This window comes from Antrostomus carolinensis, unplaced genomic scaffold (genome assembly GCF_000700745.2).
Source record: "Antrostomus carolinensis isolate BGI_N321 unplaced genomic scaffold, ASM70074v2 scaffold15907, whole genome shotgun sequence".
NCBI lineage: Eukaryota > Metazoa > Chordata > Aves > Caprimulgiformes > Caprimulgidae > Antrostomus > Antrostomus carolinensis.
The window spans coordinates 2,098-25,235 of NW_010328182.1; the positions used below are offsets into that span (position 1 = coordinate 2,098).

The 23,138-nt window shown below is 35.1% G+C and overlaps 1 protein-coding gene across 1 annotated transcript in view; it reads left to right on the forward strand.

Annotated features, from left to right (window-relative positions):
* The window catches only part of SLC15A4 (solute carrier family 15 member 4), a gene marked incomplete at its 5' end in the record, with an annotated part of 23,327 nt that extends 2,094 nt beyond the window's left edge, over positions 1–21,233 (forward strand). The window contains 7 exons of the mRNA XM_010172169.2: positions 5,234–5,529; positions 6,402–6,570; positions 7,617–7,694; positions 8,969–9,137; positions 12,882–13,037; positions 17,429–17,587; positions 20,766–21,233. Coding sequence (XP_010170471.2) covers positions 5,234–5,529; positions 6,402–6,570; positions 7,617–7,694; positions 8,969–9,137; positions 12,882–13,037; positions 17,429–17,587; positions 20,766–20,914 — 1,176 coding nt within the window. The remainder of the gene's footprint in view (positions 1–5,233; positions 5,530–6,401; positions 6,571–7,616; positions 7,695–8,968; positions 9,138–12,881; positions 13,038–17,428; positions 17,588–20,765) is intronic.
* Positions 21,234–23,138: the final 1,905 nt, after the last annotated feature.

Here is a 23,138-nt window from a genome sequence, read left to right on the forward strand (position 1 = left end):
AATTGTATATCATGTACTTTAGCTCATGTGAACCACCTTTCAGATGTTGTTAATGACATTTCATTGCAGATCTCTTTAAAATTACCATGTAATTTTTTTCCATTTTAACGAATGATCTATAAGTAGAGTGGAGGACCCACATATGATGAGGATTTTTTAACTTAGAAGAATCACTTTGTGGAAAATTGGAAACTAAATTCCAATACTTATTTTCCGTGAAATGAAAGAGATGTAGTTTCTTAACTTCGTTAAATGGATGTTTCTAGAAGTGCTGTTACGAGTGACTAAGTAGGCTTGGTATAGAGTAATTTTTGCCAATCAGCTTAGCAAAAACCAGTTACACAAACTGGGCATAGACCAGCTTTACCTAACTGTTTAGAAATAGGAGCCATTTTTCTAGAAGTTGCAGATCGATCCATCATTTAGGTCTAAATCTGAACTGATGGTTCTTAGAATAGTGTCTATAATCATGTGATGTGTATAACCTGGCACTTTCCAGTTCCCCTTTTAAGTGCAAGTGTTTTGCAGTCACTTCCTGTTCTGTGCAGCAGTTTGTGACTTTCTGTAGTTAGGAAACAATATGACTATCCCTCATTATTGTGAAAGCTGGTTGAGCTTCAACGATGAAGCCAAAATGAGTAGTAGACGACTGATCTAGTATTAGCTATAATCATTATTCTAATCATAGATGAATCTGTTTTGGCGTTCTGGTGATTAGGGATGCTAGTTTTAACAGTATATCTTCTTTGTGAATTGCTATCATGAGTTATTAAATCTATCAGTCCATAACCTGCCCAAAATCTTCTGTCTTTGCTAAAACCATTGTTGTTACAGTAGCACCACCAGAGGCAGGACGCTATTGGAAATTGCTGATGTAAAGATGGCTTTAGAGTGATTTTCAACCTTATTTATTTATTTATTTGTAGAACTTAGATTTTACAGCCTCTGGGGAAGGTTGAGGGACCTTGTATAAAGAACTTAAGGTCACTAGCTGCAAGTTACTTTGTTGTTGTTGAACTTCTCAGGCGACTGTGGACATCTAAGACTCTGCAGGTAACAGTTTGAAGAGTGAAGTTGTGGCGTTCACATGGGCAGTTCTAATTAGTTTCTGTTTCCGACAGAAACAGGACAGGTATGACAGTCGTGAGAGGAAGCAGACTTGAAATGTGGCTTGGCCAAATTTTAGTATAAAAAATTGAAATTATGTAGCAACTGAGTAGCACTGTAATTCTGTTACTGAGCTCTCTCCAGATGCTCTCGAAGAGTAACTGGTGTCTGTAGTGATGGATTAGAAGGTCAGAATTCTGAAAGAGGAAATTTAACTATGGAAAACTTGTCCTTGCTTTTTCTTTTGTAGGCCAAAGAGAAAGGCAAGCTTCGATGTTTTCATCCTTGCTCTGTTGTGTGGCTGCTCACATAGCTGATTTGGATAAGTTTGGGGTGTTTTGTTACTTGTGACTGTCAGTTGATCGCAAGAACAAATGAAAACTGCTAATGTCAGTAACTTTTAAATAATCGTCTTTTTTCTTTTAAGTGAGTCAAATAGGAGGTCATAGCTTAGGATCTGTCATGATGTGGAGAGAGGGATGATTATGACATACTGGAACTCTGAAATGTTGGAGTTTAGGGAATAATTGAGATCATTAGCAGATGATGTCAGAAATCAGATGTTGTAGTGGAACGGTAGGCATCTTTCTTCTAACTCAGAGTGAGGTCTAAGTATTAACCTTAGGGACAGCTGTGCTGTGGAAGTTGCTGTCAGTCAGATATTTTTAATAACTTTCATCAGGTATTGTAACTATAGATCTAGTTACTCATTTCTCTCTTTGTTTGAGTTGCATTTAAAATTTTCTTCTGATTGTAAGATGTTAACCTTATATCCTACATGAGTTTAGAGAATTGCAGAGCAGAGCTACACAGCTGATGTGTCCTCTGCTGAAAGTGGTTGTAAATAACCTAATGATTACACAATTCCCCTAACATAGTGTTCCAGACACTCAGGATTCTTTGTCATGAAAACTGTCTTTGTAATTACATCTCATCTGACCATCATCAGTCTAAGTGTTTTGTATCAGAAATCTTGATTTTGAAAACTACTCCTTTACTATTTTGAAATCCAGTGCTGTGTAGGTCCCAGTTATAAAACACAGAATGTCTCTGTGCTTTTCTTTCTGCATTTGGATTAACTATATGTAAAGGATAGTTATCAGATATATCAAGAAAAACACCTTTTGGACTGTAGAAAAATCAAGTGTTAGGTTAGATTTTCTTTTGCAAAAGTTATGTTAGATGTCTTGAAAGTAGCAAGATTATTTTATTTCCTCTTCAGAGGCCCACCTGAAAGCAGTGACATGTGGTCAATGACCAACAAAACAGCTGTGGCCAGAATGCTTGGAGTTGCTAATTTCCTTCAGTTCTTAGTTGGTGGGGATTTTTGGTGTGGCTTTTTTGTTTAGTTTTGGCGGGTAGTTGGGTACCATACTTGTGCCATTTATGTGCATCATCTTTCTGCTGCAGTGGCTGGTAGGATGTTGAGAATACAACAAAGCTGGTGGTGGGTGCTGGTACCACAAGGAGAGTGCTGCTATGCTTGACCACAGATGAAACTGAGCAGAGAGAGTGATAGATTTTTCTTTCTGCTTGGGTGATTGAAAATAATAGAAGCATAAGGGGGAAAAGGACAATTCCCATGGTTTTTTGAAAAATACTTGTCCTTGATAAAAATAAAATAATAAAATTCTAACATGGTTTTCTTCTTCTTGGTCCCTAATTAAAATGTAGCATCTATGCATGAAGAGAATAAAACCATCTATTTTGTGCTGTCACACAGCTCAAGTAATAACCAGCAGATGGAAACTCTGAGTAGTCCGCTGTAAATGTAACATAGCTCATATTTTGAGCAGCTCATGTGACGTTTGAAAGGAACTACAAGGATTGCCTTTTAACTCTACCACGGTTTCTGGTTTTGATTAGACATCTTCATAGTTCTTCCACTTTGACAAGATATTCCACCAGCTAGTTCAGTGTGATATTTTTTTTTATTAAGTTATTAATGTTTGTCAATAAAATGCCATAGTGGCATTTCAGATGTGGCTGTGATGTGATTTTTAGTGCATCTATATATTTTGATAAGGAAGCAGCAAATGGATTATTTTTATTGTAAGTGTGTGGTGTGTCTGTCCCTTGAGCGTTGCATTCCTTCTTGGCAAATCACTTTGTTTCAAAAAGGATACTGGAAATGGGGAAGGAAGTTTCAGGGAAGGGCCACAGACATGGTCAGTCGTTTCCATGCAAGGAATCATGAAACAGTCTATCTACAACTATCTATCTCTGAAAAGACAGCTTGAAGGAAGATGTGACTGGTTTGTGGAAATGATGGTCAGGGGAGAGAGGCAGAAATGGACCAGGGATGGGATAAAGTTCAGCTGTTTTTTCCTGGAACTAGGTAGTACGAGTGAGGCTAGTACAGGGCAGATTCAAAACAGAGAAATGGAGGTGGTTCTTCCCACTGTGTAATTAACTGGGGAACTCTTTGCCACAGGATATTATGGATTCTAAAAGCTGACCTGGGTTCAGAGGCAGGCTGGACAAGTTCATAAAGAGGCAATGTGCTGCATTTCTTAAGTAGACAGAAGCCATCCTTGGTTTAGGAAGTTTCTCAGGAGCTAATGGTTGGATGCTGGGATAATACTTGAGAGAAGCATCATGCTGTGGTTGTCCTGTTCTTACCCTTACCAAAGTTTGCTTTCATCTCCCAGCTTTTCTTTGCATAGATGTGGGCAAGGTCATTCGTAAGAGGGAGGATGGGAAGTCATCTTCCTTGCAGAAAGTATAAGAGAACTGAGACTTTATGAGAAAGAAATGGAAACTTCATAGAATAGATTGCAAACACTTTACATAAGTTGGAGCACTATGTTTACAATGTAATTGCTGATATCCTGCTGCCATTTGGGATTTAGAAGGAATTCCTAGCTTGATACACTACTGCAGGTGATGACTGTTAAAATTAGGAAATGAGTACCAAGTTGAAACTGGAAATTTATGTTTTTAAGGTTGGTTAAATGATACAGATGGGTTTGTGCACACTGAGAAACCTGAAGCTGTAAATCAGAACTGATAATGTTAAAACCTTATTTCAAGACATAGCTTGCCTTTCATATTGCAGACTAAACACAGATTTTTTTAAAGATCTGGCAAATGAGAAAGGGAAACTTGCAATTAGAAATCAAAACCAATTGACTCTGCAAGACTGGTCCATGGCACATGTCACTGTTAATGTCCTTTCAGTCATAAAACAATGACAAATACAGTATTATGAATTCTTCTACAGACTAGTTGATCTTTCTAATCTATTTCAAATTTTAACTTGAATAATTTCTTTTGCATCATGTCTTATGAGTGATGCTGGGTTCTTGTGACTTAATTACAAAACATGGAGTGACTTATGGTAGGCAATATGGAATAAAGAGTGATGGTGAAAATTGTGCAAGATAATTCTATAAACCAGGGATGTCTTTACTTTCACTGGAGAGACACTGAGATCTTCAAGTTGAAAAATAGCACTATGAACAGTGCTGAATTAATAGAGGGATATATGTTTACTGGGGCCTTGTGACACCTCAGGCAACCCACATCTATATTTTTTTTTAAAAGGTCAGAATGACAAGTCTTCAATTTATGTTCTGATGAGAGGCATTGAGAGTGTGTTAAGATTTAAATTTGTGCTTTAATTACCAAGAAGTCATTTGAGGCTTAGAAAATGAAATTTGGTTAACTGTTATGAGTATGCAGTTGGAAGAAGCAATGTTGCAATACTACATACTACATATACTCAAATTTTTAGGTAGCTTATTTTTTTTTTTACTCAAATTTAGTTATTTCAACTTCTGTTTGGACTATGGGACACTAATCTGAGTGAGCTTTGTCTAGAGAAATGACCAAATGAGAGACAGTGCAGTAGAAATAATAATGGCCTCTATAGGGAGGCTATGTGGTTTAGTAGTGTATGACTTTTTTATCCCTATGCTGAACTTCTAGAAGGTCACTGATATAACGGGGTAGCTCAGTAAGGTGTCATTTCATCAAATACCATGTTAAGCCAAAAACACTTAAATAATTTCAGTATGACTCTAAATTAAACCTAAACTTTGCAGTGCATTGAACTTGATTGAATTCTAATAAACAGACTTCATTTTCTTCAGAAATTGAATGACTTCTTTTTAATCTTTTCCAGGTCAAAGATCGGGGTCCAGAAGCCACAAGAAGATTTTTTAATTGGTTTTATTGGAGCATTAATTTGGGAGCTATTCTCTCCCTGGGAGGCATTGCATACATTCAACAGAATGTGAGCTTTGTTATTGGATATAGTATCCCAACAGTTTGCATTGGGATTTCGTTCATGGTTTTCTTATGTGGTCAGAGTTTCTTCATCACAAAACCGCCTGATGGTAGTGCCTTCACAGACATGTTTAAAATTCTTGCATATTCTTGTTGCTCAAGAAAGAGACATGTGGAACGTTCAGCTAATAGGTTTGTAATAAGCTCTTTTGTATAGTCTGAATTCAGTGAATCAGCCTAAGAGATGGAATGAGTTAGTCCAAACTAAGTGTCAGTAAGTTACACTAGAGACTACACTAGAATATGCAGTTTTGCTTTGAGAACTGGAATGGGAAAATTGGAGTTCTGGAGATACTTTCTGGGAGTTCTGGGATGAAAGAGAAGCACATTTTGAGATCACTGGATCTCCATGTGGCAAGATTAAGTCTGCTCTTTCCAATTGAATGCTACATCTTGCCGGGTCAGAGTTTCTGAAAGTGTAATGTGGCATAAGTATGCTGCTTTTAAGCACAAGTTAACTTTCTTCTCAGTTTAGATGTGTTTATGGGATGCCTTCTGATTTGAAAAACACTGTCATCTGCATTTAATGTTGTAAGTGGCTTGATGGGCAGCCAAAATGTGTAGTGGTATTTTGCTTTCCAAATGGTTACTCCACTCTTAAGAGATGCCCATGGAATACTGGTGTCTGAACTTAGTCACTGATGATGAGAGATGTCAGGTGCCTCCTCTGCAATGGGCTTTCATATATTCAGATTGTAAAACAATTCAATGAATTAGAATAACCTGTATTTTGTGATACTGTTTCTTAAGTTCTGCATATTGCCAGTTATTTATGCATGGTGGTGGGAGGGGAGGATGGGAAATACGGAAACCTTTATAATGGAAGTTACCAGCTTGTGCTTTCACTTGCTGATGATCCATTCTGGCCTAGTTGTTTTGCTGTAACTTACACGAGTAGTTTATTTTGGAAATGCTTGAGCTTTTTATAATGAAATGTCACAAGATTGCCAGTTATGTCAGTTTTTGTTGTTGTTTAACTAAAAGTTTCAAATTCTTGTCAAAAGTGAAGGCCAGGGAGTACTTCATCAAACTCGCAAGCAAAGCCTGTTTGAGATGGCCAAGCTGTCCCATGGGGGCCCATTCAGAGAAGATAAAGTGGAAGATGTGAAAGCTCTCGTCAAGATTATCCCTGTCTTTTTGGCTTTAATACCTTATTGGACAGTGTATTTTCAAGTGAGTAGTTCCAAAAGGTTACATTTTGATTTTACACATCTAAAAAACATAATTTCTAATTTAAGGGCCATAACTTCATCTTCTCCCAGTTGCATTTGAAAGGTCTCAAGGCACTAACATTAAGTTGGAGTTCTGAGCCTGTGTTATACATCTAACTCCTGTCTGAAAATTACCCCCCAGAGCAGTTACCCACAGGAAACACACAAAAGCTTTGGGAGAAAACTGTTCTATAAGGTTTACTTACAGTTAGTGTTCAGCAGCTGTGTTCCTAAAGAAGATGAATATTGAAGAGGATTTTTTGGAACTCTTGTATCGACAGTTTGACTTCTTTAATACCTGTGTATTCAATCATGTTAACTGCTTGTCTTTCACACACCTGACGTTACATCTCAGGAATCATTTTAATAATAGCATGTTAGCAAAAATAATACTGTGTGATGGTAGCTTCTTCTGAATTTTTTTATTTGCTAGATAAAATTGTTGTGGAAAGCTGTGTTAGCTTACCAGTATGCCAAAGTATCTAACTTCACATTTTTCTAGGGGCTTTTTCATGAATATGAAAATTACCCTGAAGTTCAGAGATGAAAAATGGCTGCTAACAATACTTTCAAATAATATTCTGACTTAATAATAAAAAAAGAAAATAAAATCATTAAAATTATAGTTAAAACTAACATTTGTATATTGTGCACTGTTTAATCTTGCAGTTGATTCAGATAGGTCAGGGTAAGTGGTCTAGATTTCATTTTAATTAATTCCTTCCTTGTTCTTCTCTCTTAGATGAATTAGGATAGCAAATATGTTTTTGGGGAAAAAAAATGCAGGAATTGTTTTTAAAGTCACATGAATTATTCTTTGTGCTTTAAATACAATTAAATGTTGGAGTTTAAAAAAGCTTGCCATGTTCTAACAATATTTTTTATTGTTTTGCTATATTAGCACTTTACCTCTGGTATAATCTTTGTTAATTATTAAAAAAATATAAAAATATATTGCTCTCAGTATTCCTTGTCTAAGTAATCTCAACTCATCTTTTCTAATGGTAGATGCAGACAACGTATGTATTGCAAAGTCTCCATCTGAAAATTCCTGAAATATCAAATGACACCAACTCTATTCATACGGTAAGTAAGGCAAAACAAGTGAAAAGTATGGTTTTTTTTAATTGAGGTGCAAAAATGCATTAATTGAATGAGAAAGGATGCACATATTACACCATATTCTCTGTTCATTTGACAAGTGTAATTTAATTTTAATTGAAATTTGTATTACATTAGTAAAACCTTGTTTCTACTGTTCTGGGGAATATTTCTGAAAGCCTATGTTCTAAGTTCTAAGCCTAATAATAGAAGATCTACAGAACCTGGCTATTAAATATATTTCATGGCTAAAGTAGAAAAAAAGTTTAATTCTGTCAGACTAGAGTGTATCACTGGAAGGAAAATAGTAGGGACTTTTAAATTGCATTAAATAACTTCCTGACTTGCATGTCATTACTATTGACTTTGAATGCTTTTAAAAATGTATCTTGGAGTGTATTCATTTAAATAATCTGCACAATTTTGTTTACTAGATTTAAGTAGCAAAATCAATCATTCCTCAGACAGATTTCTATGACTAAAAAAATCTTAACATCAGAAAAGCTCCCAAAGGACAGTGATATTTTCCATTAAACATATTTCAGAACGTATGCAGAAAAACTCAGATGTTGCAACAATGCTAATGGCCATCTCATCTTTTGAAAGGAATTAATGTAGTTTTAGTTAGACAGTTAACTTTTGGTTTAACAAAAATTAATTCAGAATAAGGACCTAAAATACGAGCCCTCTGAAACTTAGAAATCTTATAAAAAGTCTTTTGCAAAACATCTTTGCTGAGTTCTGAATTTTGTTTCCTTAGAGTACTCTCTTCATCTGCCCAGTAATTTTCTTGTTCATTTTCCTTGGAACTATGTGCAGTATTATATGCTTTTGTGAAAAGAACCTTTTTGCTCTGAATACCTGACGTTGCTTAGTCCCAGTGGAAAGCTCCTACGCCCCCACCTCAAAACAACACCAAAAAACCACCAAAAAAACAACCAACTGAAAAACACCCAACTCAGCACAGCTGGAGATGCATCTTGAAAGCAAGATATGCAATACTGTTGGAATTACTATGATGAGGAATCATTTGTGCTTCTGAGATAACAGAATAATGAACTGCCAAATTAAATGTAAATCTGAATAAGTGAGCATTTTCCTCAGCTTTTACACACTCTTCTTTTCACAGTGTCTATCAGTGCATCGCGGTTTATTTTGGATCACAGTGTTCCATCAAAAATATTTTTTCCTTTGTAAAATAATAATAAAAATCAACCCTTAAGTATGAAATTGTTAACTTAAGGCATTTATCCTTTCAGTTTCCAGCAGCCTGGTTGACCATGTTTGATGCAGTGCTTATTCTGATCCTAATACCCTTAAAAGATAAATTGGTGGACCCCATTTTAAAGAGGAATGGCTTGCTCCCATCCTCACTCAAGAGGATTGCAGTTGGAATGTTCTTTGTAATGTGTTCTGCATTTGCTGCAGGTAAGAAAACAACTGTAAGATCTATTTACATAGTTTATTCAGCTACTTGCAACAGCATTTTTTTAAAAAAAACCTTTGTGAATCTTTAATTAATTCAAGATGATTCAGAAGTCTTTCATGGGATAGTTAGAATGCAACTGCAGGGATGCATTTCCCACAATGAAAGAGATTTTATCCAAAAACTTACTAAACTGTTTTGAACTTTTGCAGTAAAATTGGATCATTTTTCCTGCCTGAAATTGACTTTCAGTATAACTTTGAAAACCCAACTTGTCAAGGTTTTCACATACAGTGTTACTTTCTAGTATGTTTTGTAGAGGAGAACTATTTGTTTTCTGACAATATTTTCTCAACAAATGCCTTCATGGTCAGTGTTTGGGTTGCCTGAACAAAGTGTCCAGTATTTGAATATGAGGCTGTTAGTCCTCCTAAAATAAACTTTATGGTATTGTGGAAGTCTGTGTTGTCTGATTTACTAATAATTTATCTTGAAGTTGAAAATTTATTTATCTTGAAAAACAAATTAGTTCAGAAATAAGTATGTTCCTTCATATAGTCTGACTTCTAAGTATTAAAAAAGTGAAATTTTATCTAAATTCCTTTCCCTTTATCCGAAATAATAAAGCTAGGTTATGGCTGAACAAGAGTTTCCTTCCATTTTGGGTTTTTTTCTCCCATACTTTAATATTCCCTAATGTTTGGGAATTACTGTAGTGTAAAATAGCTTAGCTATAGCATGAAAGGAAAAAGATGGCAACTCTGTTCGAACCATAAATCAGCTGCTTTTGAGATGATTTAAAGTTGTTAAGCACTGCTGATGTGGAACTGAACGTCTCTGAGTAATGCTTCATAGAACTGATAGCCTTCACCTAGTACCACTGTAATGAACATATTGATAAAGCATTATAGCATTAAATAAATTAATTTCAGCACTTGTAATCTCCTATATTTTATCAAGAGGGATGCTTTATATGGCTATTAAGATTTCTCTCAATGAGAGAGATAATTACCTTATTAGGCCAAGGTCACTTTGTATGTGGGCAAGTAAAGTTCTTAAAGCAAAGTCATTTAAACTTAAAATAGGAATGTTTCTCTTTTTCCATGTTACTTAGGACACTGCTACAGCAGACACAGCAAAAGAAGATGATGTAAAACAGTTAAATGTCAGGTCTTTAAATAGAACCTGCTGGCTCACATATAAGTGAATTCAAAACCAGCAGTATCGGTCTTTATTAGTGGTAGAGGAAAAAAAGCATATCGAGCTATGACAGCCGAGTTGGGAAATGGTTACATATAGCAGAATTCTGAAAAATTTCAAATGCATTCTTGTTTTCTATTCATCTACAAATATAATGCATGATTTTGTTGGTTTGATCCTTCCATAACTCTTCCACAGAGAAGGTGAATTCTTTGGGTGGTTATCTGCAATCTGGTTGGAAAGTTTAACCTTTTGGAGTAACTTAACGTCCCTTCATCATAACATGAATTTAAGAGCTTCAGTTGCGACAAATTTGGGGCATAGGAAACTGTTTATTTCTAGCAGGGTGGAAAGCGTCTGTTGGTTTATCTGTTTCATAAAATTTATATTTTCTCATTAAATGATATTTATAGAAGCCATATTTTAATATTCTTAAAATACAACATTACGTCCAACCATTTCTGCCTTAAAGATACTGATTAAAATCTTAAACATATGAAAATGTTAAGATATTAACTTGCAGCCTTAGAAGTATCTTAATTATTTGTTTGTGCCATATTTCCATTTTAACTTGTTTATCTAACTGGCATTAGTTTTGGACACTACTTGGTCTGCCTATTAGATTGTTCAGATTATTTTAAATATCTTATAAACTGTGTGAGAATACAACTGATCAGATTTAATGAATGTCTGCTGTGCTTCATGCATTTTATCATAGATTCTGAGCAGCAGTATTTAAGGTTATTCAGCTGGAAAATCTACTTCATTTATAGAGTTTAAACAATTATAGCAAGAACTTAAGATACTTTTAACTACTAAAACTTGAAGATTAAACTTGAAGCTTGTTTATCAAAGTCTAAGAAAGAATCAATGGATTATGGATTCTAAAGTATTGGCTTTGAAGATGAATTTATGGCAAAGTTTGGTATATTGGAGTTATGGTCCTACGTGGCTAAATGCCTCCTAAATCTGCTTATGTTGTGAAGAGTATCAAACACATTAAGGATCACTAGATATTTTGAGGTGCAATAGTTTTGTGTTGAATGTATATGAATGAAATTGTGTCCGAGGTCTTGGCTGACTGTTCTGCTTTGTTTACCTTTAATTAATTCCCACTCTAAAATATTTGTCAGTTATATTAAAACTGAAACATCAAGAAATCCAGCTTTATTTTGAGTACATCAGCTGTTTGTAGTTCCAAGGGCACTGAGGTGGCTGAAGAAGGATACTTAAAAATAAGATGGGTAGGTGGTCACCTAAAAAAAAGTGAGGAAGGTAGAGAAAATGTGGTGGCCTGGTACTAATTTCAGAACAGTCTTTACCTCAAACATGAATGTTATTAAGGAAAACACTAATTATAAGAAACATTTTGGGGCCTCAAGGTAGTTTTTAAACAAACTTGAGTAATTCTAACCTATTTTTCCACATACAACTCTTGTGTCTCAGAAGATTAGACTGTAGAGCTGTTGCGAGACTTCATATTTGAATAGATTCTGAACTGCTGTGAATGAATAAACATGGGTTACACAAATGCAGCTTTCTATCCTTTCCAAAGTACTCTGTAAGTCACAAAGCCCTGTACAATTTATTTTGTAACAGGAGTGATATTTTGTGCCCCAAGATTAGGTCAGATCTTGGCTTATTAAGTAGAAAGAGACCAAAACTGAGAGGCACTAGATGGGAGGCTGTGTGTGTGTAACATGTATTATAGGAAGTCGTGTCATTGACTCAGCCTTGCTCCTCTGATTAATAAATCCACCTTATTTCCAAGGATATTGAGAGTTCTTTTATAGAGGTCCTTTCTGGGTGAAGCAGGGAGTTTTATTAACTATGAGCTATTCCATGCATTTTATGCAACGGTGAGGCAGATCCTTTAATCTAGGCAACTTCAACAAAAGCCCTAAAGCATTATTTGATATTCACCTTCTACTCTAAACTGTTGTGTTGAGCAAGCCAAAAATTGTTATATTTTACACTATTGTGTCTGTTTTTCATTCTACATGAAGTGCTTTCTATGCAGTGTATTGCTTGTAAATCAAGCTCTAATGAGCTTTTCGATCTCCTGGGATGATAAGTGTCATATAAATGTCATGATCATATTCATAGAGGGTTTTCATAGTTCTGCAGGACTACTGTAGCCATTTCAGTAAGCAAAATGGTTTCTAATTTATTAATACTATGGTGGCAGATGCAGTGGTTCAACACTGTAAAGTAGTAGTTTGTGAAAATGAGATTGTCTTTAAAAAAAACCCAGCAGTTTGAATGAGAAAGCTCTTGGCTAATCCATCTGGAAAAGAGTTAAGTATTTGTATAATTATTGCTACTGAATAAGAATATAATCACTAATTCTATGGTAGAAGAAAGACTGTATGTCTTGAAATAACAATAGTAAAAGTAGTCTGGAATGCTTTTTGTTAGGAAATACATATTCCTATTTTATAATTTGTAATTGCAATGCAGGACTAAATCCTACTTTAATTCTTAATATGAAGAAACAGTGTTTGCCTCTTAGGTCAATTTTTTTTTTTCTCCCTCCCTCCATGTAGGAATTCTGGAAAGCAACAGACTGAAAATTGTAAAGGTTAAAACAATTAATCAGACAATTGGAAATGTTACATATCATGCTGCAGATTTGCCAATATGGTGGCAGATTCCTCAATATGTGCTGATTGGATTCAGTGAAATATTTGCAAGTATAGCAGGTAAGAGTCTGTGTGTGTTTTGAATCTGCTTTCATATCTATCATAAATGGCGGATTTTTAGAAAATAAATGTTTAGTTCTCAAATCATTATAAATGAGCTCTAATGTTCCCAAATACAATACTATACAATATAACTTAAGTGGCAAAGCACGCAATTGTCTTTCACATTTGAAAACTGGCTATATAGGAATATGTTTTCAAGACTGAATTTCAAGCAGAGCAACATTTAAATATTTGCATGTCATCCCGTTAGCACTGGGTATTTGCAAGCCCTAATAGAAAACAGAATAATCTTTCAATACTGTATTTTAAAGAATAGTTTTAATGCACTATTGTTTCCTCTGAATCTTCCTGTTTTGCAAATAAAATCTGTGCTTTGTAATTTTTTTGGCTTAAAATCTGAGCGCACAGTTTAGAAAGCCAATTAGTAAGTGGAAACACCTCTCTAATGGAAAAAGGAAGAAATAAACCATCTTTAGAAAGATTTATCACCAGTTTAAATTCATGTTACTTGAGTTTTTACATCTCTCAAATAAGAAAAGTTATGTGACAATCTAAACTAGTTATTTTGTGAATGTTAATAATAAAGGAGCTAATTTTTAATACCGTTTTATCTGCCTTATTTATGTATCAGTTTTTCTACAGTTGTTTTAGTACTTCAGTGTGATACTAGGCAAACAAACACTGTTCAAATCTTGTCTTTCTTGAAGAGATCGTAAATTTCTTAATACTGTTCTGTGTGATGTAGTAGACAGCTGTGTGATCATATTGATTTTTTTAAGCTGAAAGTGAAGTGGGAGGAGAGGGTGAATAAGACTATAAAACCTTATTTTCTGGTCTGTTTCATATACATGCAGGACTCATTAGCAAGAAGAAAGCACAGGCAATTTATCTGTTGTCACTGTGGTATACCTAACACTGGTTTACTACGATTAAATAAGTGAAATGCTGTTGTGAATCTCTTAGCACAGTGTTTACATATCTAATGCTTGGGAGCAATGCTTAGTTACCAATAACAGAAACCTTTCATGATCATAGAAGTAGCTATTCTGATACTACTTAACTAGAATTGCAGAGCTACCTGATGTAATATATTGGAACTCCTCCTCCAGTGACTTGATTTAAAAAGCATTAAGTATTTGCTTAACTATAGTTACTTATTAATGTGTTGAAATACTGTTTCAGAATATTGAACTTTGAAGATCATCCATTCAAACCAACATTACATAGAGCTTTTTTTCTTCGATTCCTTGTAACAGAATTTCCTGGTTTCGTTTCCCCTGCCCGAGGTTACTTTCATTCCTCATGCTGGGCAAGCACAGTGGGTTAAAATGAGATTCTCTTAATTCTGTAAGATCTTGCTGGGGTAGCCCCAGCTGTCACATGGCCCATTTGTTCCCCTCTTAGAGGAACAGAGAACTTCTACTCCTTCGGGTTTCTGGTTATGTGTGTTCTACTGTCGTCACAGTTGTTAGGAGATAAAACAAGGTGGTTGGATTGCTTGTTAAGTAGAAGAAAGTGTGAGGTTTGGTTTTTTGTTTTGTTTTTTTTTTTTCTATCCATTTGTGTTCACACATAAATAAATAAGTAAATTTCTTCCCTCTTTCTTGCACATTCTTGTTCTCTGTAAGTCACTGATACTAGTTTATATGTGTTTACAAGGAAAAAAAATAACAAACCTCTCAGCAGCTTGTGGAAAGGTCAAGGACTTGAAGCATTCTCTGTTTGTTGAACTCCAAACTGAGGGTTGTTTTTTCTCGACTGCTTTAGTGGACTTCGTGAGAAGTGAAGTCTTAAAGGCTTACGCTATTCTTATGTGAATACTCTGCTGTTCTGCACTTGCTAGGTCTGTACCAACAGTTTTATACCTTCAAGAACTGTTGGTCAGTGTTAGGAAAAATGCAAATGCTTCTCTTTGAACCAGAAAGTCTATGCAGATCTTAACTGCTTTCTGTATTACACTTTCATTTGATTTGTTTTACAAAGCTTTTTTTCCTGCCTTCTCATTGTTATCTAAACTGAGTTCTGAGTATCTTTAAGAAGGCCTCTCAAGACTTAAGAGGGTATACTTTACTAAGTTGATATTACAAGTTGATAAAAGCATCTGTTGTGCTATAAAATTCAGCTTTAAAATAAAAAAGTGTTAACGGTTACAAATCTATAGTGATTTGTAAATGTTTATTGGGAACAAAAAGGGACTAAATATTATAAGAGCAGAAACATAAATTTGTTTTTTTGTTTACTGTAAAACTAAGCATATTCTTATTAAGCCACATTAGTTACACTTGAGGTATCTTTAAAAAGATGACACACATTGCATTAATCTTTTGTATTATTCTGTCAATCCTCTTAAAGCACCCTTATTTAACTGGGAATCGTAATCTCACATGACAACACCAACTAGAGGGTTTAATTTCAAAACTGCTTGTTTGAGTTAGCATGAAATTGTTATCAATGCTGCCAGCAGGCAAAAATACCTCTGAAGGCAAAGAAAAGATTTTATATTCTTTATGCCAGGTTAAGTATTAGGGTTGCTGGAAATGTTATTCATGTTTAGAAATGTGCCTTATTTTGTTTCAAAAAGTACATAGTGTTTCACCCATTTTGGTTTTTGTTTTGAGTCTTAAGATCTTTTTCCAGCAGTAACACTTGCGTCCAGGATATCTGAAAAATGAACAAGAGAAGAAATGGGCCAGATCCTTTCATGTGATACACTTGAGCTTAGCTTGTACAGAATGTACAAAAGCCTGGTGGCCGAAATGTGACTGATAGTCCAGAGGCTTGTGGCAGCTATGATAACAAGAGGTTAAAAATGAGCTATTGTACCCCAAGACTAGTCTACTTTTTTTTTTTTTCTTTAAGTGAGACTAGCAAGATAAATACTCCTTGAAAAATCTGAACTCTTATATTAGTGGCAAAGCCTAGGGAAAAAAAAATAAATCTGAATTTTTAATTCTCATAATAAATATAATTTCACCCTCACTCCTCCTTCCCCATTTGCAGATGTCTCTCCATCTCTGTAGTGATTCTCTCGTTACGGTTTGAATTTACAGGAACTCACACAGCTAAGTTGCACGAAGAATGTTTCAGTTCCCTTCTAGAATCGCAGACAGGTTGCTGTTGGCCCATTCTAACGTGTTTTGCAAAGGAAAAGAGAAGCGGTGTGTTGGTTATCAGAGATTTCTCAGGTGGCAGTGCTGTTAGAGCAGTGAGAACATACAGTTGTTTCTTTTACAAGAACAAAGTTCCTCCCTCAGAACAGGCAAATTGACCTACCTGGCTTGAAGTGTTAAGCCCTTAATTGAAAAGAAATGCCTGTGTATTTCTATTAAACTCTGTCTGGAGAAGCCAAAGTCAAATACCAATAATAGTGCCATTTTCAGGTCCATAATTCTCTCTTTGTCAAGAAAAATGTTAGATGAGGTAGCATTAATTTTCAGTATGAAGCAGACTGTTTTGAAACAAGCATTTCACCTGTCAGAGAAACAGCTCTGCAAAGAATGTATTTGACTGTGTCTTGTGAATAATCCCATTTGATTTTTGACAGGAGTATTATTCTAAAAAAGAGAGTTAATCATAGGCATTAGTCTTTGCAAGGCAGAGCCTAACCCAGTGTGTTCTGTTGGTACTAAAACTCAGTAGCACAGATTTTCAAATTGATGTCACTGATATGTTTTTCTTGGTTTTATTGCTTGAATTTTCAGTAAGGATAGTTTAAAGTTGAAGACCCATTTGTACAAGCCTTAAAAAGAACAGGCCAAGAAGCAATGAACTTGGAGAATTCTAGATCACAATTAAATTAAAACTAATTACTGCATTTCCAGCTACAGTTAATTTCTGTGTCCTCACGTTCAGTGATACAGACACTGTGTGAAATAAATGTTTGTGGTCAATGCAAGAGTGACCTTCAGTTCCTGAGTACTTTGTTCTTAGCAGGGAATGCCGTGTGCTTTGTCAATACTGCACAACAGGTAAGCAAAATAGGAACAAGTGACGTGGGCAACATGGGACTTGCCAGGTTAGAGTTAAGTTTAATAAATTTCTTTGAGGATAATTTTAGACAGAAAAATGAATATGCTGCCTCAGAAGATGTCTTGATTTTACACATGTAATATTAATAAGATCAAAGTGCATGTCTCAAATGTTGTCCATTTAATGGGCTGATATACTGATGACCTTTAACAGGGTACATAAAACAATTAGAGGGAACTGGGAACTGATAGTGATTCACTACCTCAATTCCCTTTCTCCTGAAATCTAAGGCTAGTTTTAGGTCTTTAACATGCCAGAAGTAGTATACATCTGTAACTTCTATAACACTACACTAAAATGAACTACTATTGTTTCTTAGCTCTTCCAATAGCTTTTTTTTTTTTAATCTTTTAATACAGGTCTAGAATTTGCATATTCAGCTGCTCCCAAATCTATGCAGAGTGCTATTATGGGGCTGTTTTTTTTCTTTTCGGGGATTGGATCATTTGTTGGCTCTGGATTGTTGGCACTGGTGTCTATTAAAGAAATTGGCTGGATGAGTAATCACACGGATTTTGGTAAGTTATTTTTAAGTGTATTTATAGTCTATAAAGTAGAAGGCTTCCTTCAGAAGCAGTTAAGCATGAAGCACATGGAACTGTTGAGTCTCAGCACAGTTGTTATTTAAAAAAATAAATTTGTTTTGTTTTGTTAAAGACAAAGTTTAATCTTGCATATGAGTATGAAGTAATGTGACTACGCAGAATGATACATTGCCCTCGTGAAAGCATGAGAAACACGCATGGAGTATTTTGCCTGTGTGAGGCCTGACAATTACCTGCTCAGCTATTACTGCATTTCATCATTAGAAATTACTTATAATTTTTTATTTTAGTAAAAAATATTTAAATTATGTGTGGAAGAAGAATATATTTGATATAAAGTACTGAAATTCCTTTCTGCAGTTATGGGGAGTAAAATGTACCCATCTCTCTCTCTTAGTGATTATTCAGCACCTTAGTTTCAAGAGACTTCATAAAAATTACCATGAGTTAATTTTGCATTTCTATCTGCTAGCTATTTATACTCTTTAAAAAGTCCAATGTATCGTCTACTTTTTATTGCCAGTTGAAGTTAAAAATAATTATTGGCACCAGTAGGTGGCACCTTGGGAATTTCAGAAAATCATATCATCAATGGGCTAATTAGTTCCAACAGAAGGAGCATGAAAAGTTCTCAAAACGTATGCTAGACCTACTGCCTATACATGGCTTAAAAGTGCAGCCTGAACTTACTTTAAATTTGGTATAAGGAAATTTGCCATTTAAGCTTGATTTGCACACTACCAAAAAGTAATGTCTGGAACTGTACATATGCCACAAGTTCTTATCTTTGGTTTATAAGTTATACTTTAAAAAACTGCAAAAGATGAAAGTAGTCTTAACTTTATGGAAGTGTCCTCACCAAGTGAAAATGTAATCACACTGAGACTTTTTTCCCCCAGTCAATTTCAAAGTGAGGAGGGCATCTTTTTCTGCAATTCTATATAGAGATAATTCAGTTGATAAGGGCTCAATAGGAGGATAATAGCTTCATACGAATTAGTAGATGTGCTATTTGATGCTGCTTTTTTAGCCTCTCTCCTTTGTTTTCTGAAGCAGCCTAGGAGAAGACAGTGCCTAATAGTCTCTCTCTAAAATATTTAGGTTGTGCTAAATATATCCAGAGTTGGCTAGAACTGGAAGATGTTACCTTTCATGACTCATTGGTCATCTGTTTTGAATAAGCTCCTCAGCTCAGTGGATTGTCCTTTGGACAGCTGTCAGAACTGGATATTTCTACTTTTCTTAGTAGTGTAGGAACTGTAAGGAGGATTCTTTATGAATGAATGACTTCTGAATTTTTTATTAGATGCTGTATAATAACTATAAGCACATGTACCAAGTTTCTGCTATTTATACAAACTCATTATATCATTTGAGGTAACTGACTGCCTCAAAGCTACTGAGCAAGTTCACTCTGCTGGCGCTTCAGTGTTGATTACTGCCATTGAAATGACTGTTATTTCTCTGACGAAAACTGAGATTTCATGAGTTTAATATCCCATCTCATAAAGGATAATTAGCACTCTTTAAACACGTCTGCTCTTGAAATGAAGATTCACGTGTATATTGTATTTTAAATGTCAAGGAAAGACTCTGTCTAATTTTATTGCATTTTATTATAAGTTCATTTAATTGAATCTTAAGTTTCAGTAATTAAAGTAATTTAAGCTGAACATTCATACGCACGCTGCATGAACAGCTTGTTAGCATCGATGTATACTTCCCTATTTTTACTCTCTCTAACCTTTTTGGTAATCAGAATGGTCCAATTGGCTGTGGCTCACGCGGCATATTGGAAATGAGCCACAATATATTGTTCTTGGAAGTACAGCAATAGTTAGTGCACATTCCTTAATGGAGGAATAATGTCTTAGCAATGAGCTTTCTTAATTTAACATTATTAAATGCGGTACCAATCACTAATTTATTACAACTTTGAGGGGGTGTCAAAGGTGAATTGAACCAAAAAGAAACTACGTATGGTTTCATGAATTCTAAACTTTGTTCCAAAAGAAGGCTGAGAGAAAATCTCAATAATTGCTTTCTTTATATCTACAGAGTTGCCAGACTTTTTCCTTAATAGCATTCATTTTTTTTATTCTTTTTATTTTATCTTTGAGTTAGCACAGAAGGGAGGTACAGGCCTCCAGATGCAGAGAGACCATATAGCATTAAGCAGGGCTGAAACAGCTGCTGGAGAGGACTCTAGTATATACAGTACAAGAAAATCATACTTTTACCTGTTTCAGTTAAGCTGTAAAACATGAGAGTTTCTTTTTTTTTTTTTTTTTTCCCATGACTAAAGCCTTATCACTTCACTGTATTCTCCAGGCTCCTTAAAAGCATACCTAGTGAAGATGTAAAGGCCTAGTAAAGGCTTTAAGTTCCTAGCCTGTATGAGTGTAGCTTTGCTTCAGTCCTGAATGCTGCATTTCACTGGGAGCTGTTTCTGAACAGTTCACAGTCTAGGGCTTTATTTGCAGAAATTTCTTTTTCAAGTCCATTTAGTGGCCACAGCACAGGGATGTTTTCTTTTATTGCTTTTGAAATGAGTTGTCTCCTCAAAAATTGATAAGTCATCTCTGTTATTTACATTATGAAGAAAGTAAATCATATATGAAAATATACATTGAAGTTTTTATCTGTTTTATCTGAAGTCAGCAAATCATTGCAATTTTGCAGTATAAGAAACCAGGCTTAAAAAAAAAGCAGGAGGGGTATTGAGAATGAAAGGAAGATTATTAGCCTTTTAAAATTGTTTTGACTCTCATGAAGCATGCCCACTGCTAGATGTGTGTAATCTTTGTTTGCACAAAGTTCTTGCAGTGGTAGGAACATCCAGCAATTTTTGTAAGTAAAAAATCATGCAGCAATATCTGCTGCATATCTGCTTCTTCAGGGACAATACTTGGTTTAAGGCACGGAAGCACAAAAAGAAAACAATCCTTGTACTGTGTGCATCTTCCTCAGAAGTTCCATCTTTTGGTCTGAATAATTAAAAATGAAACTATGGGGTCAGATGGAAATGTGATTTGTGTTGGTTTTGCCCATGTTTTGCAGAAAAGTCTTCACTACTTAACCGTGAAGGGATTGACATTTTTATTTGTATAATCTTTATTAATGTTTATTTTTTCTCCCCAATTCTTTCTAGGTAATATTAACGGCTGCCAATTAAACTATTATTTTTTTTTGCTGGCTGCTATCCAAGGAGCAACTCTTTTGCTTTTCCTTATTGTTTCTGTGAAATATGATCATCAAAAGTCAAAGGTTAATGAAGTGGCTGCCAATGGGAGGATCTGACATCTGTTACAGAGCAGACTTGATTACAGCAGCACACAGTGTAAGTGGCAGTGCACCCTGAGTCTGCGAGATCTTATGATTTCTCCAGTGAGACTCTTCTAGACTTGCATGTTACAAGAGTTCTTGCCCCTGCCCCCTCTCCTGTAACGTAGGTAAGTGCCTTATGTTGGCAGGGCTCATTTCTTGCACTACGTCCTGGAAGAGGACAAACACAAATCTTGGAAGCGTATTAACTCTAGGCATTCAAGTTGCTCTTTGTTAACTGTGAGATGTTTACTTAACTTTTGAAAGTTGTGACACTTACACTTGGAAACTGAGTATAATGAGTCACATGTGACACAGATTATTCCTGACTGAAAAACTCCGCTTAGTGAAGAACAGTGGATCTAGAGAAACACTCAATAGTCTCAAGCCTACATTGAAGACACAGGAAAGAAAACATTTTACAGAAACCTCAAGTAGTGGTTACAAGAGTAAATTTTCAATCCTGAGAGTCACTTTTGAGGGAGAAACAGAGACAAATTAAATTGAAGATTAGTTCAGTTTAAAAAGAAATGAAGTTTTATAATTGACCTTTTACTAGCAGTGTCTCAAGGATTCAAGTCCAAACTTGCAGTTAGGAGTATCTGATACTGAAGGCTGAATTATATGTCACAGTAGCTTGTCCTTTAGCTGCTATAAGTTTTGGTGCGCAACGAACACTTGTTGGGACTGAAATGGTTTTACTTCAGAAATGTTTTTATTTTTGAATCTGCATTAGATGTATTGGGGAAATATGGAAACATACATCTTTTGACAAAGCACTGTTCAGTCTGACGCTGTTGCTTCCCTGAGGAATATTCTAAAGACGTGCAGAAAGAAAACTGAGATTGAATTCACAGAAGATGAACGCGCAATAACAATTTAGAATCCTTTCAGCCAGTTCCTACAGTCTTGTGTCTTACTTCTAGCTAACATGCTACAGGGTTGTATCTTTCAGCAACACATTCCTATAGCAGAGCAAATGGTTTTATGTTCAGCCTCTAGAATTTTAATGATTCTAACAACTGTACTTAAGATTGTGTGCAGACTGGTATGGAAGATGCAAGGAATTATGCAGAAAGAAAATAAAAACTCAACTTTTTATTAATGTGTTGAATTTTTATAGTTTCCTTTGTCTGCATTTATGTTATAATGTCCTTCTTTTGTACATGGACATCTTTTTAATGAGTTTACAAAATAAAATGAACTTCCATGCTGTGACCTTTGACTCTGTTTCTAGGTGAATAAAATTATACTACAAATGTTTTGTTCTTTAGCCAGTGGACTCCTATTAGATTTTTAAATATACAATGGCATCTTATTAGTTTTGTCAGATAATATAGCAGTATGCAAGCTGTCCTGTCTTTGCCAAGATAAATCAGTGGAGATGCTTCGGCTATTGCATTACTTAGCATGACTTAGAACTGGAATAACTAAAGAAAATAAGTAAGCAACATCACATATGAGGAAAAGCTAGTTTCCCTTTCTAACTTTGTTTTAAAAGTTTCTGGAATATTCCATTTGCAACCAGCTAAAAAGACCTAATATTAAGATGGTATAAGCTTCATAAGGAACATACAGGGACTAAATAACTTCTTTCTTGAATGTATGCTGTTTTAGTCCTGCACTTCTGATATGGGTATGAATCTCTAGTTTTTCATGTTTATATTTAATTAATTTCTAAGGCATATATAATCACAGGAGAGGAGTGGGTTGTGCCCACTAATATTCTACTAGATTTCTGAACTTAATTACTTTCACTATACTCCCCCCCAGATCTAAAATTTTTCAACAGCATTCATAAATATCACATCTGATGTGAGTCTGTTGATTATAGTTGAAACTGAGTTTAATGAAGAAGAAACTAGGTGTTTAACAGTAACTATAGGCAAGCTTTAGTGAAACTATTATTTAAGGAAGAATATGCTCAGTAAATACTAGCTTAGCCTACTCACTATTTAACAAATGCCTTTTACTGTGTTCTAAGCATACAGTAAATGTCTACATACTTCTGTAGGGCTGTAGTGGTTCTAACACTCTTGAGATGAGACTGAACATGCAATCAGTTGTATAAGTTAATTTTTATTTGGAATGACTTGGCTGAGCTCCAGGCACAAGTAATTACGACCATTTATGAAGATTAATCTGACACTTCTCATCAAAGGATAAGGCCTTTTTGTGACTCAAACGCTTAGCCGATTCT